The 12,752-nt window shown below is 56.3% G+C and overlaps 3 protein-coding genes across 3 annotated transcripts in view; 1 reads left to right on the top strand and 2 right to left on the bottom strand.

Moving 5' to 3' along the window:
- VOLCADRAFT_69473 (uncharacterized protein) overlaps nucleotides 1–2,020 on the bottom strand; it is a gene marked incomplete at both ends in the record, with an annotated part of 3,026 nt that extends 1,006 nt beyond the window's left edge. Inside the window, 5 exons of the mRNA XM_002958404.1 lie at nucleotides 19–111; nucleotides 553–705; nucleotides 888–968; nucleotides 1,375–1,492; nucleotides 1,875–2,020. Of these exons, the coding sequence (XP_002958450.1) occupies nucleotides 19–111; nucleotides 553–705; nucleotides 888–968; nucleotides 1,375–1,492; nucleotides 1,875–2,020 (591 nt within the window). The remainder of the gene's footprint in view (nucleotides 1–18; nucleotides 112–552; nucleotides 706–887; nucleotides 969–1,374; nucleotides 1,493–1,874) is intronic.
- A 2,647-nt stretch (nucleotides 2,021–4,667) lies between these two features.
- On the top strand, nucleotides 4,668–7,124 carry VOLCADRAFT_84470 (uncharacterized protein; the record flags this gene model as incomplete). The annotated part of the gene is made up of 6 exons (XM_002958426.1): nucleotides 4,668–4,785; nucleotides 5,268–5,360; nucleotides 5,917–6,031; nucleotides 6,255–6,413; nucleotides 6,671–6,747; nucleotides 7,062–7,124. Exons 1-6 carry the CDS (start codon nucleotides 4,747–4,749, stop codon nucleotides 7,122–7,124), a joined length of 546 nt encoding a protein of 181 aa, XP_002958472.1. The 5' UTR covers nucleotides 4,668–4,746.
- A 2,216-nt stretch (nucleotides 7,125–9,340) lies between these two features.
- The window catches only part of VOLCADRAFT_99717 (uncharacterized protein), a gene marked incomplete at both ends in the record, with an annotated part of 4,785 nt that continues 1,373 nt past the window's right edge, over nucleotides 9,341–12,752 (bottom strand). The window contains 3 exons of the mRNA XM_002958403.1: nucleotides 9,341–9,475; nucleotides 10,496–10,635; nucleotides 12,288–12,418. Of these exons, the coding sequence (XP_002958449.1) occupies nucleotides 9,341–9,475; nucleotides 10,496–10,635; nucleotides 12,288–12,418 (406 nt within the window). The remainder of the gene's footprint in view (nucleotides 9,476–10,495; nucleotides 10,636–12,287; nucleotides 12,419–12,752) is intronic.

The following is a 12,752-nucleotide window of genomic DNA, read 5'->3' as shown; positions in this document are numbered from 1 at the left end:
CAGCCCGGCCAGCCCCACCCAGGCCTTTACGGCACTGGGACTGCCGTACGTCACCACGTCAGCAGTGAGGGCCTCTCGGAGCAGATCCTCGGGCACGGACTTCACGGCGCCCTGGGGTCGGAGGTTTGTAACCCGGGGGGGGGCCGGGGGGGGCCCCAACGATAGTGGACTTCTATGCTGTGAACAGGTTCTTGAGGGGATTCAGGGTCTAGCGTTGGCACATCATCCGTTGGATGCCTTGCGCTGCATCACTTACCTTTCCCCTCCCCTCCCCTCCCCTTCTCTCTCTCTCTCTCTCTCTCTCTCTCTCGCGCGCGCGCGCGCGCGCGCGCTCCACTCACACACACAGACAGACACACAGACAGACACACTCGTGGCTCAGCTAATCTGGAACACGCAGACAGAGGGCATCTCCCAGATCTTTCCTACACGCTTCCCCCCCTGGTACGTTTCCCCCTGACCTCCCTTGCAGTGCCGTACCCCTGATCACCACAATGAAAACATCACCCACCCCCCACCCACCCCCCCACCACCCACCGTCTCCCAGCCTACCGTGCTGTAAGTGTTAATTCGGTGCACCTCGAACCCCGCCGCCGCCAGGCTGTCCTGCAGGTCGGTGGAGGCCTTCACCGATGCGGGGTACAGCACCCGGCCACTGCCCCCGGGCACGCGAGGTAGCTCCGAACCCATCACCTTGCCCAGCGCCTGAAGGGGGAGCGGGGGGAACGTGCGTGCGTGTGTGTATACGCGCGCATGTGTGTGTCTGTGTGGCTGAGAGAGTGTGTGTGTATGTGTATGGACATGTGGACGAGGAAGTACCTGCAAGTGCTCTCCTCCCGCCCTCCCGCTCCATTCCCTCCGCACCCCCCGGCGGGTCACCCACCCACCTTGGACGGCACGTAGTCCGGTGTGATACCGCCCTGGCGGAGCACCTCGCCCGTGCCCCCGCCCACCACCGCCACACGGACCTGGTTGCAACGGGGGAGAACGAGGAGGGGGAGGGAGGAGGCGGGGGAGGAGGGGAAAGGGAAGTGGAACAGCGGGGAAGGAAATGGCGGTACCGGGTGACTTATGTGGGAGGCATCTAACCCAAGACAGCACCAAGACCAAGACCAACCCGAACCCATACCCCCCACCCCCACCTCCCACACACACACCATCACGCCACCGCGCGTCTCCTAAACCCAGCCGCCACCACCTCCCACTGTTCCCTTCCCACGGCTTTTCCACTCACGTTCCAAGCCCCCAGCCCTTTGGACTGCGACACATTTGCAAAACAGTCCGGGAGTCCCACACGGCGGGTTTTCACCCCACCCCACCCCACCCCACCCCGCCCCGCCTTGCCAGACAATTCCCTCCTTTCCAAGTCCCTACCCGGGGCTTCCCCGCCTGCTCCCAGCCCTCAAGGAATACGGCAGCTGCCTCGGGTGACGTCACCGCCACCCATTCGTACAGCTCCGAGGCGGTGGCCAACAGACCCGGGAGGAGCGTTCTGAGGACAGCGTAGCGTTGTGCGTATGGATATTTGTGGCGGGTGGGCCGGGTGGATGCGTGTGCGTGTGCGTGTGTGTATTTTGAAGGAAAGGAGGGGGGCAATCAAGGGTGGCATGTGCACGTGCGCTAAGAATCGGCAATGCCGACGTTCGAAGCGGTAGAGGGAAGGGATTGTGCGTGCTCTGGACGCATCATGGTAATGGAAATAAGGCAAGAAGCAGGAAGGACGAGGAGAAGGGGGCCGTGAGATGATGGGCCGCTACTTTGAAACCCAGCGGCAGCGGCAGCGGCGGTGGAGGGCAGAGGGGATCGAAAATGGTGCTTGGCGAGAAGGGGGAGGCGTGTAAGGAAAGAGAGGATCCAGATGGCGAAAAGCTTACTTGTCCGGGCCGTCCGTGTGTTCGATGAGCGGTAGCTCAACGCATCTAAAACCCTTAATCGTGAGAGCGTCACGCAGTTTGTCGTTCTTGCCGGCTTCGCGGGTCAGGAGTACCTTGGGAGCAGCCGCGCTGGCAAAGATGCCGTTGCACCGCGCACGACCTGCGAGCAACACCAGTGCTCACCGACGACAATGCCGCAAGGCGAGCTGGAGGACGTTTGGCAGATTGTAAAAGTTGCCGGCTATCACGCCTTGGATCATGGATACTCTCACCCGCGACCGGACGGCATGGTTGCGCCGAGCCCATCCGCAAGGACTGACGACACGGTTGGAATGCCATAACGTTTGGGCCTTTCTAAGGTCCACGTTATTGAATTGATTATCACGAAAGTCTGCGTGCTCTTCTGTGCGAAGCCGCTACTATGCGACGACAGGTTGACAGCTTCCAGCTGCTGCAAGCTAGGGCCAGTTCCACAGCGATTCCAGAGGAAACATACAGATCTGCGCTTACGGCAATCGGCTGAGCTGAATTGTGGAAGCTTTCAGTCGTTGGGGGCTTGGGGCGTGGAAATGAAACCTCGACAGATTTCCGTACATCGTACCATGAATACCTTGCAAAGCAGGTTGGTCAACATGTTTATCGTTATTGCATACGGTTAGGTTTCTGTACAAAATTCATTTGCTGGTTGCTCTCCAAACACTGTGACAAATTAAGTCTGTATGGAACAGTGCATTACGTGGCTTGGTGGCACAGACCGCATAAAGACAACTGGTTTATAGAAAATGTCTCTAACTCTTAGATGTCGTGGGCCTCAAGCCCAATTCACCTTATCAGGTGTGCTGACAGCTGAGGCGGGAGGAGGGGTTTGTGACAAATTGTTGAGTTGCCATACCCGTTACAGGCTGCTGCCATAATAATTTGGGGGTCTACATTGATGTAATACCTTCGGTCGGCTGCATTTTGCAGGCGTGGACCCGGGCATGTCGATCCATGCCTTCCGGAGCCTCTTATCAGAGAAGACCGGCGTGTCATCAACCTCTATGGAAATCCTGACGGGCTTCCCACCAAAGGCAATGCAGGTTAGAAACCACGTCTGCTCGTTTGCGACCGTCGGTATCATCCATGGCTTAGCATTGCTCTAGGGTATTCCCCAGACATATGCAATCGCCCATTCATTAATATGCTAGATTTATACTTATGCGCATGTGCGTAATCTAACCACCCACTTCGCCTGTCAGGTGCTATCGGACGGAACTGTCTCTAGCCTGGGAATAGCTAATGGCGACACCTTGACGGTCCGCCCGGGACCGGCCCCGGCCCCTGCACCTGCACCGGCGCCAGCCCCAGCGACGTCAGCTCCTCCTCACCCATCTGGACTTGCTCCCTCTCCCTCTCCCGCTACGGCACCCAGCACTTCAGACGTGGCAGCTAGCACCGAAGCTCCTCCCCGGGTACGCACCCCTGCACGGAACGGCAGCGGCGGAACCAATCCTCTGGCAGTGCGAAACGCTGCCCACGAGTTGCGGACACACAGTGGAATATTCCCGTGGTCCTTGTCCTGTCAAGGGGAGAGTCCACGAGATTGCGCCGCGACTGGCCCAGCAGCCCAAATCGGCTCAGCTCCATCCGTGAGCTGGATGGAGTTGCCCAACTCACGGAAGTGCCGTATCATATTATGTCATGCCATGCCGGGTTTATGAACGAGGCCGACCAGACATGATGGGGCACGTTGTGAGATAGCCTCCGGGTTACGGCTCCAGGGGGGGCTCCATTACCGTGCCGGAGCGAGCCGGAGCGGATATGGACCCCCCGTGGATCCCCCGCACCACAATGAAGGTGGTCCCGTAGTTTACCTAGTGTGTGTGTGTGTGTGCAGTCAGGACACACAAACATACACACAAACAGATACACAGACAAGCTTTTACCGGCATATTTTGTCATCGTCATCATTTATTGTTGGACATTGACTGCCGCCATGCCCGTTTTGACATCATACGTGGATGTCTCCTCGTACTCTTCCCGTACCCTTCTCGCCGCACCGGTCAGCTGTGTCCACCACGCACTCATCCGGCCCATGCCCTGCTGCAGGGCGTGGGTACGGCAACCGCTTTTGGCGGCATGCCGTACATGGACGAAGACGAGGCACTTGCCCGGGCCATAGCTGCCTCCCTGGAGGGGCAAGAAGGAGCTCCCACCGGTGCTACTGCCGCTGCCGGCAGCAGCAGCAGCAGTGGTGGCCCCGGGGGCGGCGGGCGGCCGCAGCGGCAGGTGGTGGAGGAGCGGGGCAGTGGTGTAGGCGGGAGGTCTGTGACGGACGGGCCGGTGGGGGGAGGTGAGTTGCGGCAACGGGATGCATCTCTGGGCTTAGGGTTTCCGGGGGACATGGGTTGTATGCGGTGGGAGGGGAGAAGATGAGTGTTTGGGCAGGAGGGGCAGCTTGCAAGGTGGTGGTATTTGGATCTGCCTGGTCACATGTCAGGTAGATTGGGATGCCCATGACAGGGCCCAATCCCCGGGGCCTCACCCGGGGTGGTGGAGACGTGCAGGAGTGAGGTGTGCATGGGAGTGTGAGGGAGCAGCACCACCTTGTGCCGCAGAGGTGTTGTGGGTGAGGCTGGGTGGGGAGGGGAGGGGAGGGGCGGAAACGGGTGCAGAAAGCACAGATGTGCACGTCGCAACGACACGCTGATACACACAGACCCACGCGTGGCCTCTCCCCCCGGGGGCCGCCCGCCTGGGTCTGATCGCCACCTCCTCCCCTTCAGGCCCCGCGCCCCAATCTGTGCCCGTAAGTGGCGGTGGCGGTTCTTGTGTCGTACGGCGGGTAATTGCCTCGGACAACAGCTGCTTGTTCAACGCGGTGGGGTACGTGATGGAGAGGTCCAGAAGCAGAGCGGATGAGCTCAGAAAGGTGAATGCAACCGGTTGTGGTGGCGCTCCGGTTCGGATTTGGGTTCGGGTTTGGTGGTGGTTAATGCAAATGCAATACACACAATTATTACCCGATCGCGAATATCAGTGTGAATAGCCGAATTGCGGCGGCGGTGGTGGTGGGAGAGTCGGGTGGGAAGAAGGGAAGTTGGGTTGGGCTGGTACTGGTGTCAGTGATGATGATGATGATGATGTGGAAGGGGAGGAGGCGTTCTGTTTACGTTGGTTAGTACGGTGGGCTCGAGGTTGCAGGGAGGGGGATTGAGGATTGGCGAAATGGAATAAATAAAAACCAAAGCTATTATTGGCGGAATATCTTGACTGTCTGCACAGTCTGTTGTTCATCTTCCGGTAACTGAGCCACGCTTCCTTGGGCCCTGTGTAATACTTGTAGTCGTGTTGTACACGTACTGTGCCGTATAGAACTGTACTGCACCGCCCCGTGGTCTCTCCCGTACTCAGGTGGTTGCCAGGGTGGTTGCCAACGACCCCATCACGTTCAACGACGGCTTTTTGGGCAAAGATGTACGAGAGTATTGCGAGTGGGTATTACGGGTATATGTTGGGGGAGGTCGGGGGGGGGGGGGAAACCGACACGTATGCGACCCGGACGCGGCGGCGTGGCCGCGGGTGCAAATGGTTTCGGAGCGAGGAGGGTGTTTCTTTGCATCCTCTGACGGAAAGCGCCACAAAACCCCGGTGGCGATATTAGCTCGTGCCGCCGCAGTTAGTGGTGGTGGGTGATTGGAAATGCGGGTTGAAACTGTAGGAATGGTATGTATGTATGTATGTAAGGACCCAGGGACGTCTGGATACGGGGTTAGACCCGGAGGGGATGGGGGTGGGGGTGGGGGGAAGAGCCCGCGTGGGGGGTTGAGCTGTGTTGTGTCATCCGCGGGCTGTTAGAGCGCGGTGGTGGGGGGGAAGCAGGGGCGGCCACATCCGCACAGTACCCATGTCCCCCTCTCGACCCCCAGTTGAGGTAGCTCTCGCTCTCATTTTTCCTTGTGACTCTCCCCCCTCTCCCCCTTTCCGTGGTTCGTCTTAGCCCCCTCTCCCCCTTTTCCTATGCAAATACTACATCTTCCCGCAACCCAGATGGATTCAGCAGAAGGACAAGTGGGGCGGAGCCATAGAGCTCTTCATCCTGTCGCAGTACTACGGCAAGGAGATTGCGGCATTTGACATACAGACAAAGAGATGTGACGTGTACGGACAGGACAAGGGTGAGTGTACGGCATACGGTTTGTTGTCTGCCGTGGCTATCCCTCTGTTCCCCTTCCCTGCCGCTGCTGCCCTCTCCCCCACCCCACTCCACTGGGGGGGAGGGGGGTTCCCCCTTAAAGGTCAGTCCATCGTTCCCGCTCTCCCTCCATCAAGCTTCCTCCTCGCGCCTCCTTGGAATGCGCGTACATACATACATACATACGCACACACGCCTTTCCTCAGGCTATTCTGATCGCGCCCTGCTGATCTACGACGGCCTTCACTACGACGCGCTGGCGGTGGCGGCCTTCGATGCCGCCCCCGAGGAGCTGGATGTGACCATGTTCTCTCGGGGGGGAAGGGAGGGGGCGGCCATCATGCAGGCGGCGGAGAAACTGGTGCGTGTGTGTACGTGTGTGTGTGTGTTTGAAGGAACTGACCTGCGAATAGGAAATGGAGGAGAGATGGGGCGCACGTGGGAGCAAATTAAAGGTAGGAGGTATTCCAGCGGTGGATGCGCTTCCCTAACTCCCCCTCGGGACTCAGGCCGTTGCGTGTTGTGGCTTTGAGCGTCGGCAGTAGTTCATGTGAGGCGTTGCACGCACGTATGTATGTACGTACGTAATCCTAACCCCTCCCCTTCTCCCCTCAGGTGGCAGCCACACACGCGGTACGGCAGTTTACGGACACCGCCAACTTTACATTGAGATGCGGCGTGTGCCAAATTGGTCTCAAGGTGTGTCTGGACGCGTAGGAGAGCTTGGTGTGTGTGTGTATGTGTGTATGGGGGGGGGATGGGGAGCTCTGTGAGCGACCCTGTCAGCGAGGGTAGGTAGCGGTGGGGGTAGGGGTGCGGGTTTTGCGAAGGAGACGGAAGGGGAGAACCCCCCTGTAGCTGAAGTGTTCCACTTGCGCCCATGACTTCCCGCTCCTGCCCTACCATCTCTCCCTCCGTGGGTATGTGTGTGCGTGCTTCCATGGTTCCACATGGCCCCCCCCCACACACACCACCACCACCACCACCACCACCACCACCACCACCAACCTCAGGGTGAGAAGGAGGCAGTGGAGCACGCCAAGGCCACGGGGCACACGAACTTCGCGGAGTACTGAGATGTGGACATCTGAATGGGCAGCAGCAGCAGCTGCTGCTGCTGATGTTGATGTTGATGATGGGAATGGTGACGATGGTGATGGTGATGGTGATGGTGATAATGAATGAACTGCTTGCTGGGGCGATATGAGAGTTGGGGGCATCCGGGTGTGGTTTATTGCAAGGTGTGACCCTTACGAAAAGTTAAATCACTTTGCTTTTAGTGTTGTTGACACGTTTTTATTAAGGTCTATTGCTAAAATGTATGGTGGACTTACAAATGGCTGCACAAAAGATGAGTCGGAGGTGCTAATGATATATCAGAACCTTTGTCTATCGTAAACTATAACCTCCAAGGTAACCTTGAAGATTTTACTTAAGAGTTTTTGGCGTGTCGGAATAAAGTCAACTTTTGTGGTATGGCCTGAATGTTTGACAATTTTGGCCTAAAACCTCCACAACAAACTCAAGGTAGCACTTTAGCATATTACGGTACAGGCCCCGGGCCATGTAGAGTACTTCCCTTCCATATATGGCGGAACTAATGCTAGGGGATGTATCAGATCCTTTAATTTGAGATATATTTTGCTGAATCCTCGTACTTCGAGCTTATGCTTACCGTAGGCGGCGTATCGATTGTTGATATGCGTTACAAATTTATGCCTCTTACAAATTATGTTTCAAAAAATTCTTCGCTGCACGTATGACGGACCAAGGTCCACAGATAGCACAGAATATATACTTATAGACTCGTATGCATAAGGAATGCAGCTTCAGAGCTTGCAAGATCTAGTGAAATGCTTAATGGAACCTCTGTACACCTATAACTTGCATTCTCCATGCACGCGTGGATGCAGACATACGGTTGAAAGGCGCCCTTAAACAAGTCAACTCAGCTGACTCAGTACTTTCGCGAGTTCTCAGTGTCAGAGGGTACTGACAGGTTTCCGCTTCGGCTTCTGCCCTAATCTACAGCGTACAGCAGCAGAGTCGACTCTGCTGATTAGGGCAGAAGCCGAAGCGACGTCGCTTCGGTAACCAGGCTCGCCCCCTCCCACGGCAGCAAGAACAACTTTCATGCCTGCAGGTACCTCTCAATCTGGACGACCCCTAAGCGGTACGGCAGCTGCTCATGAAAATATCTATGAAGTTCGTGCCTTTTTGGACGGGGCCCCAGCTCGAAGCGCCCAGGGGGCCCCCGCCCTGTAGGAATTATATTATTAATCTCAAAAGGTGCCGCGTATCTCATAATTTAATTCTGAGATGACGGCGTATGATAACTCGAACACCCAGCTTGCATTACCACGGGCATTCCGGCTTGCCACCAGCAGACCGACAAATTTGCTTTCATTTCTCTATGAAGTACGCAAGCTGCGCGTTTGTACAATTACTTTGGCCAATGCTCGGGGCTCGGTGTGTCGATTTCCTGCCTCCCGCGCGCCGACAAGCATAGCTCCCACAGCATCAGCACTGCTGCAACAAGCACAGCTCCCACCACGTTGACACTACCCATCAATTGTCACACGTGCCGCGCTAGCTACCGGCCTGTACGGATGCAGGGGGGGCCCGCCCTTTTTCCGGCTTCGAGGAAACCGACACAGACTTGTCCAGGTCAGGCATCCGTTAGCATTGGAATCCGCTGGATCAACGGTGGTGTCAACTCCGCTCCTGTTCGGCTTGCGGGTCACAGTAACCGGGTCCATCACTGTCCACCTCCATGCCGAGAGGTTCGCCCACACTCTTAGCGGACAAGGAATTTCGGATCCCGCTGTTTGTCGAAATCGACCCTAGAAAGTCCAGGCCACAATGCCGTGCCGCGCCTTAGCAAATTCGCTGCATCTGAAGCCGTGTATATTCCGTATGTATGGGCAATGAAGTGACAACCTACCTGCCTGCGGCTTTCCGTTCCCCGCTGTCGTACACGTCCGCACGCACTTGAGCCACAACTCGCTTCCCACCATGAGAATGGGAACCGGTGTCCCTTCTGGCCCTGCCCAGCGATGAATTATAATTTCCGCCATGCGGTCAGTATTATCAGAGATGTAAAAAGGGAGCTTAGCCTCTACACCCGGTGAGGTTCGAACTCACGCAGCTTTCGCTATGGGAAAGCTCAATCTCAAAGCTTGAGACCCACCCGTTAGACCACTCCGGCACAGGTGCAATCCGAGATCAACTCGGAAAGCCGAGGATGCCTGGAAAGGCACATCGCTTTTATATATTAAAATATTAATACACTTTACACGTGTACCTTCATCCGAACGTATACGTCCCCGGACCCATGGAAGGGGTGTATTGGGGCCGCATGATGCTTGAATTGTAGGACTCCCTCCACCATCTCAATCTTGCCCACACCCATCTCCGCCGCCAGCACCTTTGGGGGGGAAGACAGACAAACAGACAGAGATAGGGGGAGTAGAATAGCAATTTTAGAGACGCGGCGTGAAGTCAGTAGAAATACTTATCTGGCTAAACTCGACAGGGAGAACCCCCATTATTCTGGTGAGCATACTGGTCATCAACTGGTGTACAAACTACCTCGTGGGAGTACTGACCTCGGATGGTCAACAGGTGCGGTTGTGCAATACTGCAACAGCACGCTGTTCATGAGTTTGTATGGTTGGGCGCAAAGCTGAAACAAACTCCTCCAATTCTCCTCCACTTAACAAACTTCTATTTTACTGTTACATGAGGGTGCGCTGTTACCTCTTGATCAATATTAGCATCCAAACGCCCGATTGGTCCTATATAGGATCCTCGCACTCTGTGGTCCACTTACCCCTACGAACAAACTATCGGTACAAGAGAATACACGTAAACCACATACGAGCGGCGTCACTGTCTCTCTGCCCTAAGACATTGGCACCGCACCGCCGGCCCTGCTGAAAGATGTCATCAAACCACCTGCTTATGCTCCTGTTTACAACCCTATTGCCGAGCGCACAGAATGGCACTTACCAATCAATCAAACCCTTTTTCCCCCTGACTTGAAACCTAACTTTCTTTCAGTGCGATTACGAGGGCCACAAGCTTGCCATTGCCTCTTTTCAGTATATGCATAAAACCCCAAAACCCCAATCCAAATCCCTCCCTTCTTTATCCCGCGAGGCAGGCCGTGAAGCACGACCGTACACCCAGTACAACCACCAAACCAGCAAACAATGCCACTCGTGTCAAGCTGCCGTTTCCCCCCAGCAGTTCAGTCTATTGTCGCCCCAAGTTATTGTATATCGGCTGGCCGTTCCGCTCATGAAAATTCGATGACCGCGACCACCATCACCTCCATCCTACTTGTGCAATCCTAATCGCGTTTCAAGAAGAAGTTCCACACCCCGCGACCCCTGAGGAGGTACTACCCTGCTACGACTACTACGGCTTATAGCACGGTGCCTACCTGAGGAACCGCGCATTGCATTCTGGGCGCAGGAGTGAGGCATGCCAGCTGAGCCGACCCCGTCCGGTCGCGAACAGTGCAGTAGACGCGGCCGCGACTAGATTTTAGCGCCCATTCGTTGGGCCCAGTCCCTCGATGCACTAAAGGGCCCGGCACAATGAGCAAGGGCGCCCTGCGTGCATGCTGCGAAGGTGATCCCACCCAAACCTTGCGGCCAAGCGTCATGCAGCCGTCCATTGCTGCCGATCACACGGCGTACACGCCAAACGCCACCTCCAGTCGATCTTCGATCTTCGAACTTTGCACTTCGATCAGCCGCCCCGTCTCCGGCCCCCGCTGGGCAAAAGGCAAAAAATGGGCAACCGAAAGAATGACCTAAAGTACCAATCGAGGACCAGGCAGGCGCATTCAATTTGTGGGATCGGGTGCTGCATGTAAACACTTTCACCAGACGCTGTGAGATGCACCATAAGTAACAGAACACCAAGTAAGCAACTATGGACAACTACACCATCCATCCTTGGTCTGTTGCAGTCCTGTCAGTATTCCCCATTCTGCATGTGCAGCCTCATCCTACAGCAGAACCACCCATCCTAATCCTCCAGCTGTGTCCCCAATCCTCACCCTATGGCAGCGAGCCCATCCTAAACCTGCGACAGCCTGCAATCCCCATCCTGTCAGCCAGGGTTCCCATCCCCATCCTCACCCCGATAGCAATCCCCATCCTAAAAGTAGTGTAGCACGCGTAATCCCTAATCCTTGCCTTGGGCCCCACATCCCATCCTGACGTCGTCACCCTGTTCCCCATCCCGCCTGACCAGTACCTGCGCCCAATCCCCAATCTTTGCAACCCTCTGGCTGCTGCCAGAGCTCAAGCAACGCGTTGTCGCATTCCTTACCCCCAACGAAGCCTCCTGCAACGTGCGGCTGATTAACCGGATCACTTCATGACATATTCGAAACACAAGGGTGCAGCTGTCGCAGCCTGTTCTGCACCTTGTTTTTTTCCACCGCTTGGGTGCACGCGACGCAATCAAAGTATTTTCTTTGGCGCAACGGCAGAAACTGATTTGTCTCACGGCTAAGAATGGCAGCGTCGCCAACTAGAACACGGCGACTTCTATATGTTCAGAAACGAGGACATGAAGCAGCGGACGCGCGCAGCCTGGAATTTAGCTGCCGGTGGCAACCAGCTCGCGCTTTGCAAGAAACTCCTCTGTATCGGCCTCCCACCAAGCCACGATGTCTCAAGTCTTCAGCTCGCAATAGGCACGTTGACATCACCACCAAGTGGCTGCCGGCTTTCGCTGCGGGAACCCCGGGAGCCCCGTGGGCCCTTCAGCCTGTGCCGGCCTGCTGCCAGCAGTGCCTGCTGCCAATCAGTGATAAGAGCCGCTGAGGGATGCGACCTGTGCACACTTAATCATTTTTCGGAGAAGTTCATGTGTGGACATACTTTTCAGAATAAGATGGCCATTGTTAACGAGGCCGTGGGTAGCTCCACGCCCGACTGGAAGGCTAAGGTCGACAGGCTTCGGAGCCAGGAACTGGAGGTTGAGCAGCTGTTCTTCGTCGCAGTATCCATGATACGCTGTGGGCGCTGATAACCTGGACGCGATGTCAGGTTCGCTAATACTTCTGTCTCAACGATTGAGCATTTAATGGCAGCGCTTTGGGTCGCGCTTATTCTTCAGCAGCAGTGAAGGGCGACCTGCCTGCGCTGACGCTGCTGTTCTCCCACGGGTGGCCCATTAAAGCGGAAGCCGTGGAATGGGCGGCACGTTAAGAGCACCTGCACGTGCTGCAGTGGCCGGCGGGTCCTGAGGCAGGGTCGGTGGTGAAGCGGTTCTCAGGGAGGCCATGGGCCCGGACTTGGCGCAGATGGCCTCAGAGTCTGGGAGCTTGGAGGCGCTGCTGATTGGGCTGATTGCACGGGGTTGAACGTGGGAAGAAGAAAGAAGCTTGCCTGCAGCAGTACATGCCGGTAGCCAGCCGAATCTGGAGTGGCTGGTGTGCATAGATGTCCCATGCGGATGAATGAGAGGGCTCAGGGGCTCTGGGGGGAGGTATCGTGTATAGGGTGTAGAGCTCTTGTTGCGAGGATCGAGTCCATCGGCTGCGCTGAGCAGGGCTGGGAGAGTGGCACCGTATCTGCATTCACTGCTGCTAGGCCATACATGCATATTCGTACCCAGCAAAACCCGTACAAAAGCGCCACTCAGCTAAGCAGGATGATGAATACCTGGTGGAGCTGCCA

Source organism: Volvox carteri (assembly GCF_000143455.1).
Source record: "Volvox carteri f. nagariensis unplaced genomic scaffold VOLCAscaffold_94, whole genome shotgun sequence".
Lineage (NCBI taxonomy): Eukaryota > Viridiplantae > Chlorophyta > Chlorophyceae > Chlamydomonadales > Volvocaceae > Volvox > Volvox carteri.
The sequence above is the reverse complement of the archived record's forward strand: the minus strand, read 5'-3'. Positions and strand labels throughout refer to the sequence as shown.